Here is a 19,507-nt window from a genome sequence, read left to right as displayed (position 1 = left end):
ACCATCATGTTATTAGTATCATCTAGAATCTACCAAAACCAAAGCAACAGGAAACAGTAACTTTTTGGTGCTGTGCTAGAACACTAGGTTCTAGGACACTGGAAAACCTAGTTTTCTTCAAGAAAACGTCCATGAATCTGAATGCCTTGCATACAACATTATTAAAAACTATAATACAGCATGGACCATGCAGCTCTCCATGCTTTTTAACAATGGAACACCACATCTGAGAATTCATTTACTGCAAATAATATAGGAAAAGGAAATTATTCAATCTACTTGCTTCTTCTTCTTTCCCATAAAGACAACACGAAAGCAGAAATATGCATATTAGAAAACTTACATTTCGAAGTCTGACAAGCTCTGATCTTCAGATGTTTGACTCAAATCTCCAGGGACCTATATTTACAGAACAGAAACAATTCCCACACACTAGTTATTATGCTTTCTTAATGGAAAGCATATGATAAAAAAAAATAAAAATTAAAATTCAAGTTATAAAAAGCCAAAAAAACTATTACTGAGAAACGATTAAAAATTAAACTGTGTAACAGTAATATAAACGTATCACCCTTGCAAGGTCTTCTGGTTAGAATTTGCTACAGTTTTGTGAAGAAACAAATCTGACTTTGTAAACTTTGTAAAAGGATATAATTTTGAAAGGTACAGAAATCCCAGAGCATCAATATTAGGGCTTTATAAACAGAGCATGCTAAAACAAAGTACCTTGTGTGTATGAAGAATTTATGGGAAAAGTTGAAGCACATAAAACCTAGTGAACACTTTCTTTTATACTGCACATTCTACTAAGAAGACACGTGATCATTTTATGTTAGCCGTGTTATCATATAACATTAAATAGCTACAAAACTTCATAAAAAAGGCAATGATGAGCTAACACCTAGAGAATTCCAAGAAGTAACAGTTTTAAGAAAATAAGATTGAAAGAACATTTGGAAATGAATCAACAAAAGCTTTTTTTTCTTAACCTTTACGTTAAAGCCAGTTAAACATAAAAGGATGTGTTCTCACCAATAACTACTCTAAAGCACAAACCACAACTATGAAAAATTAGTGTGTTTTGCTGAAGAACAGCTGAAAGTTGTCAACTTCTAGATAAGGTATCTACATTAGTCAATTATCGGTTCAATACATCTCTGTAATATATATTGCCTGCATATTACCGTTTTTTCAGAATATCTGCCTAAGAAACATAAATATGCATTATTGTTTATTGTAAAGCAATATAAAAATTCAAAGGGGACTAAGGAAAATCCCCTTTCCAAAGGTTTTGACAGACCAGCTAAACTCCCACCAATACTCAAGGCAAAACTGAATTTTGCTGTCCCAAGTTTCAAGAGATATGGCTCAGCAAAAACTGAGTCATTCCTACCAGAGAAGAGAAAAGAATAAAAACTGTGCACAGCTGAGACAGCTCCAGAGCATATATATGGAAGCACAAGTCCTGAACAGGTCTGCTGCCCTCTTTTTGGAGGAACGAGGCAGTGATCATGCTGGCAATACCCAGTATCTCCCCTCTCTCAAGTCCTAGCATCAGCTGTTACCTGCTTGCACTCCAGTCCATCCTCGAGCAGCAGCACACTGGTTGGCTTTCCAGGGCTTTTATACAGAGCTGACATTTTTCTATCTTGCCTATAACCTGTATCCTATCTTTGCCTATATCTGAAACGGAAATCCTATCCACAGATATATGCAGTTATTTTCATTAACTTCAGTAAGAGTTTTACATAAAGACCTCAAAAACAGCATGGTCTTTGGAAATGAGAAAGAATGACATTAATAAGTTCCAGTGCTTGCACATCTACTTTGAAGCAGATTGTTACTTATGCTGAGATTGTACTTGATGTGTTGTTCATTGTAACACAAAGTACAGCAAAAGTACATATTGCATTAATGTATTTCCTCATTCCCTGCAAGCACATACTTTTTGCATTAATATTATACTCCATGTTTTTCAACTGCTACAGAAGTTCTGAAACCCCATAACTAAAAATTTGGGAAGATCATTGCGGATATTTCATATATAAATTACAGCCATTAAAATTGATTATTAGCATTAAAATGAAAGAAGTCAGTGAAGAATTATGGAAGCTATTTTTATGAGAATCTGTAAATTATATACTATTTTAATAATAAAATGTTAAGAATTTGGCTGATCATTTCAAACAAGTCAAGGGGAGATCAAATATTCATATCCCACTGAATTTCTGACAGTTGCACACTTGACCAACTTTTAAAGTTCTAATTAAAGTTTAAGTAACAGATGGACTATCAGCACAGTTATGCTTAATAATATGCAATTAAAATGTATTAAATTCTTAGGATAATGCAAGAAGTCTTTCGAAAGCCTGTATTCAGTGCACAGTTCCATTTTGGATAGTAGCAACTAATGAAGACTAGCATTTCACTAATCCAGTATCGCTTCTGTGGTAATTAAATAGAGTTGTCAGAATCATAAAACCTGATGATTTGTTAAAGCTACTTAAGTTTCAGGTTTCATAAATAGACATATTTCAGGAGTACAATACCTACTACAACAGTATTTCAATGATTAGGCTAGGTTCTAATCTCATACAATAAAATTTGTAAAAATATCTGACTAATTACCTGAAACATGCTTGCTGATATATTTATATCACTACACTATAAGCTGACTGCGCCTAATAATTCTTTAAAAGAAATACTTAAATGGAAAAGAGAGTAGTGGCTTATACCATGGCTGCAATAATTCCAAGGGATTTCTGCCTTTGGCACAAACTCATCCTACAGATCAATTTAGGTAGTATATTACAAATGTCATTTTTAAGAGTAGACCAAGCAAGTGGATGCCCACCTCTCAAGCATACTTCATGCAAGCAAGTATATACAACACTTCTCCCAAAACTCTCTCCATCCCCAGCAATTTTCAGGTCAGGGGACTTCTTGAGCAAGACATAGCTTAGCATATTTGGTAACCCCTAATGGATATTTCTTCTAAGTATTTGTCTAGTCTTTGTTAAAGAGCTCCACAGCTCTGCTGCTGTAGAAGACTGCCATGGAAAATGACTTACTGCTTGTTTTGAACCTGCTTGTAACTGGGAGATGCCACACAGAGCTGATCCCCATCTTTCGCACACCATTTTGCAGTTCTCTACCATACTCTTCCCAAAGCAGATTCTTTTTCAAATTGAGGAAAGGCTGCCCAACCAGTCACATACAGAACACCACTCCACGCTTTTGATTATCCCTGTTGCTTTTTCCTGAACACTGTCTAATTTTACTATATCCATTTCAAGATGAAGGGACTGCACAACATTCATAAGTAAAATAAAGCGGGAATTTATACAGGAACAAAGTAATTATACACAGTTAATATCTATTAATAGTATATCTGGATACATAAGTAAAAACAAAATCTCTGAACAGGGACATACAGTCTAAAATCTCTGAGTAAGAAAGTACAGTCATAATACATGTGTGATTTATCATTTGTCATTTCTTGACACAATAATTAGATTGTTTGCACCTAAAAGGATGAAAATTATAGGTGAAATCCTGCTTCACTTATGCACACGGAACTCTTATCAACCACTTGACATAAATGTTATGATAAAATATGCATGATATAATAAGCATGAATGCTTCCAGTATGAACAAAAAACTAAGGTGCAATACTGTGCAATTATATGAACAAAACCCATCAAAATACGCCTTCCTGCTAAGACGGACAACTATTAGGAACTTTCTTTACTTTTGTTTCCCCTCTATACATCTCCACATTTCAACCAAATCTTTTCTTTTAACACAAAAAGCCAAAGAGAAGCAGTATCTGGTAGAAAACAAAAACTTTGATTTCTGGGGACTTGGGGGTGAGGGGAGGAGATTGTTGTTGTTTTTTTTGTTTTGTTCTGTTTTTTTTAATTTTCTCGAATAACCAGCTCATGAACACAAGCTACTATTTAGTATTTAGCTCAGGCTGCAAAAATAGGGATAAAACTAAAGGCAGAGGAAGAAGGCAGGTATAATAACCAGAAGAATTAGAACAACAGAAATAAGTCTTCATGGCCCTTTTAAAACTGACTGAGCATAACACTGAAAATTTCAGTGCCTCTAGGCACATTATAAAGTGTTTCTAGAACAGCGATGCTGACCTCTGTAGATTTATGGATACGGGTAACTTCTCATTTAGAAACCTACCAATTATTTTTTATTATTTCAACCTTCCAAAGTAAAAAGCTCAGCAAAAACAAACAAACTTAAAAGTATCTGAGCACTGCAGCCATTTTTATTGTCTGAATAATTTCAATACTACTATATAAATTAAATACTGCTAAAGAGAATGAAACAACACCAAAAATACCAAGTAAGGTATTCTTGACAGATAGTTTATTAGCTGTTATTTCTTATAAGGTAGTGCAGATTTTATTTCAACACAAGTAATGGTTTTGAGAACAGTATTTCTCAATGTAATAAACAAACACTTACCGGCCCTCTCAAATCAATTAGTTCTTGTCTCATCTGGGACACAAGAGCTTCTTTAGCCATCAGAGCACGGTGCAGCCTCTCATTGAACTCAATCAGTTCCCCATGCATTTCAGCCACCTGAAAAACATAGCCCAGAGATAACTGTTCTAAATTGAAAAAATACACTATATAGTAATTTCTTACATTCATACCAACTTATATTTATTTCACAGCATTCTCCAAGTAGCACGTAGTGCTGCTAATACAGCATTTTAAACAGAACATTAGTAACATACACAAAATAATTTTCAGTCATGCCTTGAAACATGTTTTGTTATTAAATTCAACACGAAAACGTTACAACTTTAGATCTATATCTGATTTTACCCAATCAGAGGAGATCCCATGGTAACTGATTCTAATAAAACACCTATTAACTTGTTCTCAGTTTAATTTTTGATGAGCAAAGAACTTGACAGGTACAAATCAATCAGAATATTTTGAATTGGGAATAATCTAAAATGCACAAACTAAATTCAACTTTGTCAATAATTCATGAGTAACATTCTGTACTCTTACGTGGAGTTAGAAGTCCAGGCAAATCTGTGAGGGGTCAAAGGAGCATAAATAAAACAGCTTTGCTGTGACGCACGTCCATGTGCATACGTAAAACATGGTGGCCTCAAGCATGGCCACTTTATACACAGTCTTGCTGTGTCTGTGCTCTCCATTTTTGATCAAAATGGTTAAAAAAACACCAACTGAGGTAGTATGTATATGAAAGCAAACAGGACTGGACGAATGATGTGCAAGAAAAGTACAACAATTTGCACAGCAAACTATGTTTAAGTTGATTTCTTGCTAAGAGATCTGAAGAACAATAAAACTCAAATCAAGGTTAAAGACAATACTGAGTTCTTGAATTTTTCTTACACACAAGCATAAACCAATGGGGTGCAGAACTCCAAAAGGACAAGGGATCCGGAATAGTAAAGATCTATATTGCAGCAGTAATCTGTTATCTTCAAAAGAGGGTGATGAGGAAACTATCTGGAACAGGGAAAGACATCTGTGTTCAGGAAGGTTTTGAGCTACTCGTTTCAGAACCTAGACTACGAAGTTGAATGAAAGTTTTAATTCTGATAGATGACCCATCAATACCTAATATACCTGGCAAGGGAGTTGTCTTGAACTGATAATAGTGCCTGTAGCCTTATAGCAAAGAAATTTGAGCCAAAAGGTGTCTGTAGAACTACTTTGAGGGGAAAAGAAAGATTCCATTCAGAAAATCCTGTTGTTAGACCTTTCCATGTGCAGTCTCTCCCTATATTCTCTAACAAAAGGGAATACTGATGTGGGCCATGATCATAGGTGCAGTGCCAGAAAAGCAGTCCTACGGCAGAACAAAAAAGGCTACACATAACAGGAGAGGTTAGATGAAAACATAATCAGTGACTGGTTGACCTCAGTAGTGGGCATAGCACACTACCATAACAATACAGTTAAACATTCTATTTTTCAGGTTACAGCAACTCTTGAAACATCTTATACAGCCATCCAAAGCTGAGAGAATATAGAGGCAACAGGGTAACATTATTAGGAGCAGAGCTGAATAAAATGAGCCTCAATCTGCTACTTCAGCAATAGCACGGGGACTTGGGATTTTGCCAAATCTCTCAAAAGTTCATAGTTTTCCTTCTGGAGGCAGTTCACTCTGCTTCAGGCTTGCCTTTCCTTGAATTACTATTCTGTGTTCTCCCTCTTGCCCAGGAAATTTCCCCAAGATAAAGCAGTTTAATTCAATTTCTTTAATTTACTGCTTGCTTTTTACTTCAGTGCCTTGTTCCAGCCAATCTGTATCCTTCACATGACAAAGAAACAGTGAAACACAGCTTCAAGTTGACAAGCAATGAGATGACATCACTGATCAAATAACAAAAACGTACTAAGAATTATGCCAGAACCTCAAGTATTCTTCTGGAATTTATTTATATATTAGAGAGAGTCCATCAAATCCAGTAACTTCTTGTACAACTGGCTCTTTAAACCACAATTTATTTTAAGATAATAACAAGGTTATACCATTTCGGTTACATTTTATGTCATCACATCTTCCTTTATTCATTCCACACTGAAGTCCAATCAACAATTTTCCCTACTGGGACTTCATTCATCTTCACAATTGTTTCTCTCCGTGACAATGTTTAATGCAGAAAATTAATGTACAAATTGGCTACGTTTCCCTTGGTCACAGGATCATTCAGATTTGGTCCTGGTCATACCAGAAAGCACGCTTAAAGAGTCCATATCCTTATCTCAAAGAAGTGAGCTTAATGCACAGTGTTTAGAAGACTTCACACTACTAGAACTCCAAAGACGTGTTGTCAAAAGAAAACCTAAATCTGCTCCTTCTCTCCAACAGCACTGCATCTATAGAGTCCAGCTATACCAGATTTAAGGACCGTCTCCAGAGAAATTACAGAGGTAAATCGCACTTTAATGTTCCACAGCAAAGGACTGAGCTGTTAACTTAAAACACTCTAGGTATGTTTCACTAAGCATATGAATAATATAATCACCCTTAGAAGTAGAAGCTTTTAGAGCATAGAAATTGCCTTTTAAGAACTTGCACCAAAACAACATTTATTTCTTTTTAAGAGTCTTTTAATGGAACTCAGATTCTTTTTTTTTTTTTTTTTTAATGCAACTTGCAGCTAAAATTCATTAAAATTTCTGCAAGAACCACATTTGAATCAGTGGATTTGTGTCGACTATTGGTAATTTTCCCCCGCCATCACTAAAAACAACAACAACAACAAAAACTTTTATTCAAATACGGTTGCAAAACAACATATTTCCAAAGAAAATCTAGACAAAATGGGAAGTGGTTTTCACTTTCCCCCCAGTAGAAGCCAGGGTCTATATTTTCCATGAGAAAATGACCTTTATCAAAAACGAACAATTTTCATCACTTTTCCTCCCAAGAGAAATAAAGCCAAGTTCTTCAAAAAAACAGCATGTATCTTACTGAATATGAATAATTAACTTTTTCTACAAATGAAAAATAGTAAAATTCAAAACAGCTGCTAGCAGATAGTAGTCAATGCACACATGCACATACTCAAAAACATTCCCTGTTCAATAGTGTGGTAGCACTTCTAAGACTGTAGCAGTCTTCCACACTACCTGTGTGTAGCATTGAATTTTACCACTACTTTATCCCACCCTGCTAGGATTAAAAGAAATTACTTGAGAAAAATTAACATCACACAAATTAGAAGTCACACACCACACAATAATACATAAAGTCATAATAACCTGGCAGGAATTGTATTATTATCATTGGGTCAGAATCAAAAAAATTAAAATAAAAGTTTCTTCCAGGTCCAGCCTGAGGGATAATTCAGTCACAAACACTGAAGTCAGCATTCAAAGAAACACTTCCGTGTTGCACTGAACTGCACTACAACCCAGGCAGAATTCTCTAGAACTCAGACAAATATATCTATATAGCTGTAAAATGCTTAGTCATTGCTTCCTTTTTAATTACTTCATTTCCACCTTGTATTCTTGACATTTGTATTCTTGGCAAGCAAGTTATTTCATTCAAGACAGACTGAAAGATCCATTTAAGAATAGGGTGGAAAATTTTTTTTGTTATTTGTTTTTGTTTGTTCACTAAAGCCACGTAAGGTAATCACAAGTCATGGTTCACCTGAAACAACAACAAGAAAATAAACCACAACTTCCAATTCAAGATACATCGGGAACTGTGCACACGTAAAATGAACTACACATTAATGCTTGCGATATATCAGTGTTTGTCAACTGTAGGCAGTACCTATAATATTTACCAGGATTAATTCTGACATACAAAGGAGTACTAACAAACACATCAAGCAGGAAAACAACACTGGCAAGACCTACGCATGCAAAGAGAAAAAGAAAGTAACCACAAAAAGTAGAATCATACACACAGGAAAATTAGTTTGGTAAGTGTTAATGTGAGATGAATTAAGTATTAATTAGAGGGATAAAATAATAGCATATCTGTAGCTGCTGCATCCTTGCATGTATCCTCATAGCAAAAGCCAAAGTCCAAGATGAAAGATACGAAATCTCTAAATACCCTTCTCATTGTGCTTAAATCCTTTTAGCTTCTCTTTTCACACCTGGAAGAAGGTTTAAGCACAGCTCCTGTGCTGAGATAGCTATTCTATGGCAAGAGGACTTGAACCAAAATTCACTCTATTATCGGATATTAAAAATCATGGACTCAGAAAAGGTACTTTCACATACCACAAAACATTATCTAGTGTAAAGCACACTGATTATTTAAATTGAAAAAAAAAAAAAGTGAATGACTACCTCTGACCCAGCAGGCTTTATAACGGATAAGCTATATACTATCCTCCCATAACTTGCACAGAGCCAACAAAAATCACAAACGACTGGCTCAAGTTTAATATTTCATGTTCCAGCTACGAAATGCAATTGTGGTTCTATAGCTGATCCAAACCAGCTTGTCAGCCCAGCTCACCTGATGGCGTATAGATCCAGTATTGATTAATGGCTGTGGAACCACAAGAACATAACACAAACGGTTTGTTTATTGCTCATCACAATTTTCTTATTGTTATCACCCATATGCCATATTTGGGCTGCAACAACAATAATACTGTCATCATCATGTTGTGTGTCCCATTCCATTCCTCTCCGTCCCCCACCCAGGCTCAATTTTTGGACCCCAGTATTTCCTCCTAGGAGAGGGATGCTTAAATTCACGTCAGTCTGTGGTTTCAATGTTCCACAGTTATTAAATTGCTGTCATTTATCCCCTTGCTAGGAACTCTCCTCCTAAGCTACACATCATCCTTTTTCTTTTAAATCATGATGGATTACCATAGTTAGGTAACATTCAGCAGCTGCTGTCATACTTCAGCTGCACCTTGATTTAAGCTGTGTCCAAAGACTTTACAACAAAGAAATCTGGTAGAAATTGCACAATGCTGCTGCTCTTCACAGTCATTCATTTCCATCTACACTATGTGCAGGACTGTCAGCTTAGAAAAGTGATCCGAATGCAAGCACCTCAACAACATTGTTTAAGCTAAGCCAGTTTGCACCACAGACCTAGAAACTACTGTGCCATTACAACTGCGGGGTAGGTGCTGTGATATAGAAGGAGGATTTGAGCAATAGATGGCTGCGTAATTGATAATTGCCTCTAAAGATGCCATATAAACCACAGCGTGTGTTTAACCTGAAGAACTTTGTCCATGTTTTCCCAAGTATGTGATTAGGTATAATAAAGGGTACTGCCTCTCCCTGAAAAGCTCAACAACAGCCTTGAAAACAGTAGCCTGTAACAGCTAAAATACAGGGGCTAAGATAAGAAATAACCATAGTTAACTGTAAATACCACACTATTTTTTCCTCGCAGAACAGACAGCTTAACACCATAATTATTTACTGTTATCTGAATAAGCGGGGAGACTGAAAAATACGTTTATAAAGAAATTTAAAAGGTGACCAGTGTGCACATTAACAAGTGGATCACTGACAAAGTGCACAGCAACTCATGGGCACATCAGTCTTTGCCTCAGAAAAGAACACCAGGACTACACTGCTAATGAGAGAGGTGCTGTACACATTGTTCAGAGAACTACACGTTTTATTTCTAGAGTTGCACAAAAATTCGCTCTTGCTAATACACTTCTAGCACGAGTGCATGCAGTAACTTTGCTTGTGTGCTGTGAATTCTTGTGGGCAAAGTGCTTGTCCAGATCCTTCCGGATCATTTTTTTTTTTTTTTTTTTTTTTAATATTTGGACATGCATTATTACTGAGAAAATAAATATATACATAAATAAACAGATTTCACAATTCTTATGAAATTTTTGTAAAAACTAACAAAAAAGTCTACCCTTGCATCAATACGTACTGGCCAGATGAAATTCCATCTCACGATATTCCAATAATGGTTTAACCAATAAAAGCTACATAAGGGTTTGATGCCATAAAAATGCACTGACCGATTTACTAATTTAAGACTGTTTGCTGTACTCATTTCAAACACAAGTAAACTAACATTTAATAGCAAGGCTGCATGCCATACTAAGGTATTTAAATAATAAAACTAACATAATTTCCAAAGGTATCACTGTCCATGATGCACTGATCTATCTCATTTGCCTGCTGAATGGAAACTCACACTGCAGGCAAGCACACTAACAAAGTAGCTGCCAGTAACTAACACAGCTGGCCAACTTGCACTATTTATTCAATACTAACAAGAGCCAGAGATTTTTAACTTTTCACAGAAGGTATTACTTTTTAGATCTCTCCTATAAGCAAAAACGTGCTATTATTTAATAGCTGTATTTATAGGCATTCTGCTTTAATATCTAGGGAAACAATCTACGTCTTTATACAGCTGTCAAAAATACAAAACTTATCTGCATTGATTTTCAAATAGGTTATGTAGCTAAATGAAATGGTGCTCAGATAATTTTAAAACTAAGTTTTTAATATTTCAGAGTTTTTCTCTAATAAGAAAGATTTCTTTTTATTCTTCTCTTAAAATGTCATTAACAGGTAAGAACACATTCTGTTAAAACAGTGAAAGGTTCTAGGTTTACCAGTAGCTTGCAAAAAAGAAGTAAAAGAACAAATTTTTTTTTTTTTTTTTTTTTTTTTTTTACAAAGAAGAGAACAAGAAAAATTGGCAAGCAGTGAAATAGTTCTCTGTAGTCAGAGTTGTGGTGTTTTTTTTAAGTAGATACATATATTACTATATCACTGTCACAGCCTTTCCACATAATCATATGGCGTTAAAGCGGTACATTGCGCAGACATTAGCAAAACTGCCGTATCAAAATTCCCCACTTCAGGATTTCAATTCTGGACACAGTAAAGAAATTCATAACAATATACTGTTATTTGCTAGATGAAATTGAGAGATGATTCTACAAAGATGCTGACTCTTTCTGGCAAAGCTTTTAGTGATTTAAGGTACCTTCCCTGACCAGATGTCTTACAAGATGAGAAAGAAGTATGTAACAAAAACAGACAAACAAAAAATTGTTGCATTTCATCATGAACACAGTCATATTCCCGTGTCTGAAAATCCTCTACGCTTCAAAAACATGGATTATATAATAACATACAATTGAAAAGTTTTTATTAAATGTAAATCTGAATTTTATAGACTGAAAGGGTACCTCTGAACTTCCATTTACTCACAGTGAGAGCAGCACAAAAGAGCCTTAAAGAAAGTTACACAGATGCTTTTCACAAGATACTACCCTATTTCGGTACTCCATTACACAGAAGAATGAAAGGTCAGACATTTGAAAGTGTTTAAAAGACTCACCTACCCAACTACAGTGATAAAAATCCATAATTTACCCTTTTGTGTAGCTGCTGAATCAAAAAGAAAAAAACCCTTAAGATAGGTTAAAGTCTTCAGAGCATTTTGAAATGAAATTGAAGATATTAAAGTTAAAACTCAATCAAGAGGGCAGTTTGAGCAAAAATAATCAGCAGCGTGCTTTTGAGGCCTCAGGATGCAACTGGCCAAATTACTTGTTCCATGAAAAAGAAAAGGAGGCTAGAAAATTGACCAGAACTCTGCAAAATGGTCAAACCTCGATTTAATATCCAAAATTACCCTTTGTAGATCCTGTTTCAAGTGTTAGAAACGATTCAACTACTCAGAAAAGCTGCATATTTTTTCAGAAACTTAATCTTTTCATCAGAAGTCCAGAATATCTGATATTCATAAATAAATTCTCAACTCTAATCTTCTACTGAGTGTACTTATTTGAATAAAGTGATTCATACCAAGTTCACATGAACAGCATACACACACCTTCCGTGTCAGAAAAACAGTTTCCCAACCTCACATAACAAAAGTTCAGAAACAAGTTTTTCAGGCACAACAATACAGCTATCACATAAAAAATTAATTCCGTAAGCTATAGGAAAAGGTTCAAAATAATATTTTCAAGTTTGTTAAAAGACAAACTGCAGAATTCTAATGAACTTGACTTTAAAAACTCCCAGATAATTTATGTAGAAAAATTCTGATTCAGAAAGGTTTCTTGTACTGGCTTCTAGAAGGAAACCCCTGGAAAGCTGGAAAGGATTGTGCTTTTTATTAAAAAAAAAGAAAAAAAAAAAAAGACATTTCTGCACAGAGATGAGGGTTAGATATATCGTGATAGTTTCAGGATATTGGAAGCCTTTTAGTCCAATAGAGGAGCTGGTCGTCTCATTCCCTAGTCTGACAGGAATCGTCTATTCCAGGAAACAGAAAATTCAATCTCATTTATTGAGTCTTTAACAGAGCTCTCTTGTAATACTATTTAGTACATCATGAGCATATTCTACAACTTATATTGATGGAATACAGGTTAAAGCCTATTTAGGTTTGTTTACTAGTTCATTACTGGACTACAGACATAGAAGACACCAAGAGAAGTAATAGAACCATTAGAAACAGCCTCTTACAGATAACAATCCCAACACAGGTCTACTTGTCAGGATGTGCAAACAGACATACCAGCTGCTTTAGGTTTTTGTTTGTTTTGCTTCATTTTAAATCCTTAGCAATATCAGGTCTGACATGAGAGCAAGTCTTTAGAAACTGTTTATTTTGAGCTTAGCTGCAATGCAAGCTTTGAAGAATTTGTCTCTCCCATGGTGTGTTAACAGGAAAAATTCCACTGATGTTATTCTGAGAAACCTTGCATAAGCAGGACAAACCAAATGGAATGTATTTATAACTTACATACAGCAAACAATGCAGGGCAAAGGCCCAAACTGTAATGATTTTAAATGCATCTCATTATTCATGGTTTGAAAGTTGTATAAATCCACCTAACATACTTTTTCTTCTGATACAAAATAACCTTACAGTCCCAAAGCATATGACATTAGAAAATGAGTGCATGCGTGTATGTGTACTGCTAACGGTAGCCAAAGACCTAGCAACATCCCACAAGCTTTCAGTCAGGGTTTAGAAAACACTATGATAACTATATAGTAGTGAACTATCTATGTCTGAAAGGAAATATTCCACACAACGTATTTTACATAGAACTTTTACAAAAACTTCTGTAATGCTGTTTTAAGTATAAGACCCAACAAAATTCAAGTTTTACTCCTTCAGAATTTTAAGCTGCAGGGTTTTGCTCGTTTGTTTGTTAAATCTACCTGGTTATATCAGATTTTCTGATCATATTTCATTAAATAAATAACTTTGAAATTTTTAAACTGTATTAAAAATATGGTAAGAAACTGAAATAATATATTAAGTTAAATAACTAAATCTGTTATCATGAACAAAATAATTTTCCTAATTAATAGTCAAACCATTGTTTTAACCCTCTTCCCAGCTAATCATTTCTTCAAGAGAATTTCTACCAAGAAACTCAAGGGGACCTTTGTCTTCAGTTGAAATAGTCTACTAGGCACAAACTAACAGTCTTAAAACTGCTTAAACTCTGAACATTTTTCAGACCCAATTATAGCTGAATTGAATTGCCAGGAAACCTTTCAGTGGGGTTTCTATCCTGGTCCTCAATGTGGAACACCGTACAGGCTAACTTCGCTTCTCATCCTTCACTTGTGAAAAGAAAAAGGAGTGATGATTTTCAGCAAGTATGTCTGGATTTTAACAGAGGTTACATCCTATTTTGTGAACATATTGTTACAGACTGGCAAGTGAGACTCAGATGGAGAGTTCCTCTTCTGGATGTGATCTGCACCAAGGTTTCCCAGCAATTATATCTGTTGCTGTGTCATCAGTGCTACTGCTAACACTGTCTTCCACTAAAATCAGGAGTGTTACCAATAAATCTTTCAACATGCAGAGAAGCTGAGTAGAACAAAGGAGGTTGCTCTTAAAGCTGAAATAGATTCTACCTTTGCTCTTAAAGATATTCTTTTGAAAGGTACAGAACAGAGGAAAGAAGTCAGAAGAACCCATTCAAAGACATGCGTTATGGAGAGATTTAGTTTCACATGGTCCTATGAGAAAAGGATAGCTATGTACAAATGTTTTAGAAGAACTGTATTAATCTCTTTGATGCATGACTCGAATTTTCAGTCATCTTCATATTAATCAGTTAATATAAGTATCCAATTTCAGAGTATTTTAGGCAAGCGAAAGACATAGAAAGTTGTTTTACTTTTTATAAAAATGTTCATTTAATATTTCATAAGAGAAATGGGTATTAGATATTAAATTTCATTACTTATGTCTGAAAAATAATTTTTATTTAAATTTAGGATGAATCCCTAATCTTTCTCTCTTCTTATTTTTTCTTTTAAATCTAATGAATTTGATATTACTTTACCACAAAGAATCTTGTGTTATGATCACATTAGAAAAAGTTCTTATCAATGTAACTAGTAACTTCCAGTATTCATTTCCATACTGCAGTACTCCATAAGCCACATATAAAACAACATAAAAATGAAACAGAATGATACAATCAGAAAACAGTATAAAAGCAAAGAAAAAAGTGACAGATTTCTTTATGTCCTCAAGAAACTTTAAAGCTCAACTCACAATACAACAAAGCTTGTTAATTATGTACTGTAGCTTATGCAATGCCTGACACCCATTATTTCACCAGCTTCAACTGTAAGTTTAAGGAACTTGTTTATTTATTAAAACCTTCATGAAAGTTGTATGTCTTAATGCAGTAAAACATTCTAGACCAAAATTGATAGATGAAACCATTGTTTAAACAAGTGTGGTCCATTATTTTTGTAAACTACAATATATTTTGATAACAGTCAATTTTAATATCAAATATGAATGTGTATCTTTATTAAGAAAAGTATTTTTAATCACCTAAATTGCTTTAAATGGGCTTTGAAGTTGAATGAACAAAGTTGTATCTTAACCACAGAAGTCAGAAAATGAAACCTTTCATTTTTAATTCTTAGAACAAAAATCAGAATTGTATTTTAGACTAATGGGGGAAAAAATACAGCTAAGGAAAAGATGTTTACACAGCTTCAAGTGTTTTTTTACCATTATGATCCCATAAGATTTGTGCAGTGCAGACTTTACCTCAATCAATTTTCTTTCATAAGAGCTGGCTAGTTCCTCGTTGTTTTCTACTTGCTTTTGGTCTGGAATAGTAAATTCACCATCAGTGCTCCAAATGTTTGGCAGAACTAAAATAAAGAGATACCTCAAATTACAATGATAAATTACATAAACATTTAAGACAATCTGTTTAGAAGTAATAGCTCTAAAACAAACAGTTATTAGAAGTATCAAAATAAGATAAACTATTTGAATAATATAAAATATTATAAAATAAATGCTTTTATACCGTATAAAATACTATAAAACAATATTACAAGTACTATAACAAATGCTTCAGGGAGCTTTCTTGCAAGCACTGTTTAGGCAGGTTTTCTCATCTTAACAAGAAAAAATGCAAACAAAGTATTTGGCTGTTTTGTAACTACAGCTAAATATGTAGTGACTCCAATTCATACCCAAAGCCTTTGTAAACTAAGCCTATGCTTCTAGTTCTATTTTTGTTTTTATTTCCGTTCTAAAACATCATTTCATATTACTTGCACAGGACTACTCACACATCATAGAAATTACAGACAGTAAGGCTGAGAATAGGCATTTCACACTTCATCTAATATCTAATATTTCCTTTTTTTTTCCATACAGCAGAATCAGCTGTAATTATTTTATTCCTGACACTTAATTGTCTAATTTATTCTTAGTAACCTTCAATAAAGAATATTTCATGCTTCTGTGCACAACCTATTTAAATGTAAGTATTCTTCTCAGAAAGGTTTTCTTGGTAACTACTCAAACTTGCTTCACCTGCCATTTAAGCCCATTACTTTCTTATCCACACTGAATGAAAACTGTTTTATCCTATTCCTATTCCCAACTACCATTTACATATTTTAAGATTACTTGAAGGCCTATTCTGAGTAAGTCTCTCCCAATTTACACAAACTCCAATTCAACTTCTCTTCATAGATCATAAATTTCTGGAAAAAGAAAACAAGATAGCACATATAAAGTAAACAAGCCCTCATAAGAGAGGTTTAATAAATGCTTCCACTGTTTTTCAAAATCTAGATTATACATACAATCACATTAAGGTAGAGAGAAAACTCCATAAATCATTTGATTAAATGCCTGCAAACTGACTTTTGATTCATATAAGAATATATAAATTCAGAAGATAATTAGTATTTGAAATTAATTTTGAAAGCTATTTTAATATCTAATTTTCTTGTAAATCTTCCTTAAAATTTTCTCACCGAAGACCTTCAAGATCAGCATTTTATATCAGCATAAAGTTTGACTACATATGGCACTTTTGTTTAAACAATTGTGCACAAAGCTTTCACAATGTGATGAAAAATGTCTCTGCACATGGTCAGTATTCTGACTTCATATTAGTTAAACTAAAAAAACTTCATATTAGTTCACAACACAGCCCTCTCATTTATCATGGTTTCCCAAAACCAACATTTATAAACTGCAATAATGTGCCTATCGAGAAGGCTGGCATAAATTTCAGGAAGGCTGTAAATTAACATTAACCATATGCTATGCTTTCCTTATTCTTTAACTACCAATGCAGAGAGAACCCATAGGATTATCTTATTACAGAATACCTTCTCCATAGACCAATTCGTTAAATAAATTTGTTAAATTTAAGAGGATTATTCTTTGGATTTCACTTACTTAATACGTGGACTGCCATGCACACTGTTTTATTTTCATGTTATGATAGAAAGAAATAATCAAAAAACTCTAAGTATCTGATTTGAAACCTTCCATGTTGCATAAAATTTAAGGCAGTGGTTTTACTGTTTATTTTAATTTTCAGACCATATATATTTTCTAAACTTCATAGTCATAAGCCATTAACAATATAAGAATAAAATAGTCATAAATTTAATACATCTATTTTTTCCAGTAAATCAAAACTTTGTGTTGTGATTTATTCTTAGGTGATTACTGCTTAACTCTTGGAATGAAAAGAGCACATGAAACTTTTTAAGCTTTAATCACAGTTATGTTAACTGAGCAGACTTTTTAAGATTGTTCATTGAAACAGTAGTCTGTTATGAAAATAATGTACTGACAGTTCTCCTTTTTAAAGCCTAAATGTAGAAACTATAGAAAACAATGTAATGTAATTAATTAACAAGGAGTAATTAAGTCAGATTAATAACACCTCAAACTGCCATATGAAAATGTAACTGACGGAAACAAAGCAAGGATTCTATGGAACATCAAGGAGAAAAAAATAAATTCATACCAAACTAATCCAGTAAATTATGTGCTACACAAGATATACAATAAGCAGTGTAATTTCACATTTATTCAAAAACTTAAATCTGAAGTATCGGATGTATTGTGAAATGAGTAAGCTGAATAAAAGTCTTTCTAGCAAGCTTTTAAGCTTGGAATGCCTGCATTCTACAGAACTAGGAAAGTGCTACAGAGATGCACACAGGTCAGAGGAAATCTTATGCAAAGGGGTTGGCTCGTTTGTTGTTTTTAACATAACCAGAAAAAAATCCTCATTCAATGGACAGTTAGCTTTGATACTGGCAGTTCCTATACTCTGGCAAATGATTGTTTGGAGGAATGTATCTCAACTCAAAGTACAAATTATTTTTCTGGAAGTTCAGTATTTGCCTCCTTTAGCCAACCTGTAGTGAATGAAGCAAGCAGGGTTGTCACGGAGAGAGGTTATTCCCAGACATGTCCTCATTAAACTTTTGGAAATTCTGTTGAGACTTCTACTGGACTTGGGCCATCTGTCTAGGATTTCCAAACAACTGGGATGTAGTAACAACAGCTGCTCTAAACATGGCACTGAATGCTAGGAAACCCCACAACTCACTTTCTTTGCATGCTTTGTACAATGCATGCATGAGCATACTGTTTCTACATGGAACATTCTTTAAAAAAAAAAAAATATATAGCAACCTTAGAAATAAAACACCCCAAATCATATCAATTGCTATTCTCTTACAATAGCTTATATGTTTTGGATATTTCTAAGACAACTCTCTTTTTTATCATGTATATATACATGTGTGTATATATATATATATATATGGATGTACATTTATTACTTTATTCATAAAAATACCGTTTTACGTTATTTTGTATACCAATACAAAAACATTGAAAAAAATACTTTAGGGGGCGGAAAGAGATGTATAAGCCACAAGAATTTCTATAAATGAAAATACTTCTCTTGCCCTGACCCCAATCACCTGTGTGCTAAAAGAAATACAGTATCCAAGTAAACTAGATGACTGGAGATTAATTACCATTTCAAGGCAAGAGACCTTAAAGCTAATCTGCAATATGGCTAACTGTCAGCCATGCCAAGTGGCCAGATACTCCTCTTATAGCAGGAGCTGCACTAAGCTTTGCTACTCATCATCCAACTCCTGCAACAACTATGCCAAAAGGATAAACATCACGGTTCTATCAATACATGCATTTATTAGTTCACAAAGTTTACTAGTGAATGTCTACAGTGAGCTCTGAGTAAGAAAAGTCATTAATTTTTAAACAAGGAGTGAGACAAAATTGTGACTCTTCACACTTAAAATAAAAATATATAGGAACACTAATCCTTAATAAATATCTGACTTCACTAACTATAAATTGGCTTTACTTTTAGAAATTTATTAATACAAGTGGAAAACACTACTAGAAACTGACAAAAAGGCTACCAAATAAAACTTAATTTTCCTCCTGCCACTCTAATATACAATGGTCAGCTTCTAGAAGTTCTTAGGTATGCCCCTTAAGTTATTCATTTGGTTAAGCACTGCTGACGAAAAGAATCCTTTCCTGATTTAGCTTTTAACAATTTGTTACATTTATTAAAAGGTCCTGCATTAAAATACGACTCTACTAGCTGAAACAGCTTTTGGTAGATGAAGAAAGGATTATTCCAGATGGCAAGGCATAACTCATATGTCCACATAACTGGACTTTGTGCTT

At 34.1% G+C, this 19,507-nt stretch overlaps 1 protein-coding gene across 5 annotated transcripts in view; it reads right to left on the bottom strand.

The window, feature by feature from the left end:
* SNX29 (sorting nexin 29) overlaps nucleotides 1–19,507 on the bottom strand; it is a 140,284-nt gene that overhangs the window by 72,357 nt on the left and 48,420 nt on the right. For all 5 annotated transcript variants that reach the window (XM_050713722.1, XM_050713720.1, XM_050713721.1 and 2 more), the window contains 3 exons: nucleotides 15,554–15,660; nucleotides 4,486–4,602; nucleotides 344–399 (listed from right to left, as the gene is read on the bottom strand). In XM_050713722.1, coding sequence (XP_050569679.1) covers nucleotides 344–399; nucleotides 4,486–4,602; nucleotides 15,554–15,660 — 280 coding nt within the window. The remainder of the gene's footprint in view (nucleotides 1–343; nucleotides 400–4,485; nucleotides 4,603–15,553; nucleotides 15,661–19,507) is intronic.

Source organism: Cygnus atratus, chromosome 15 (assembly GCF_013377495.2).
Source record: "Cygnus atratus isolate AKBS03 ecotype Queensland, Australia chromosome 15, CAtr_DNAZoo_HiC_assembly, whole genome shotgun sequence".
In the NCBI taxonomy this organism is placed as follows: Eukaryota; Metazoa; Chordata; class Aves; order Anseriformes; family Anatidae; genus Cygnus; species Cygnus atratus.
This window is presented reverse-complemented; position numbering and strand designations above follow the sequence as displayed.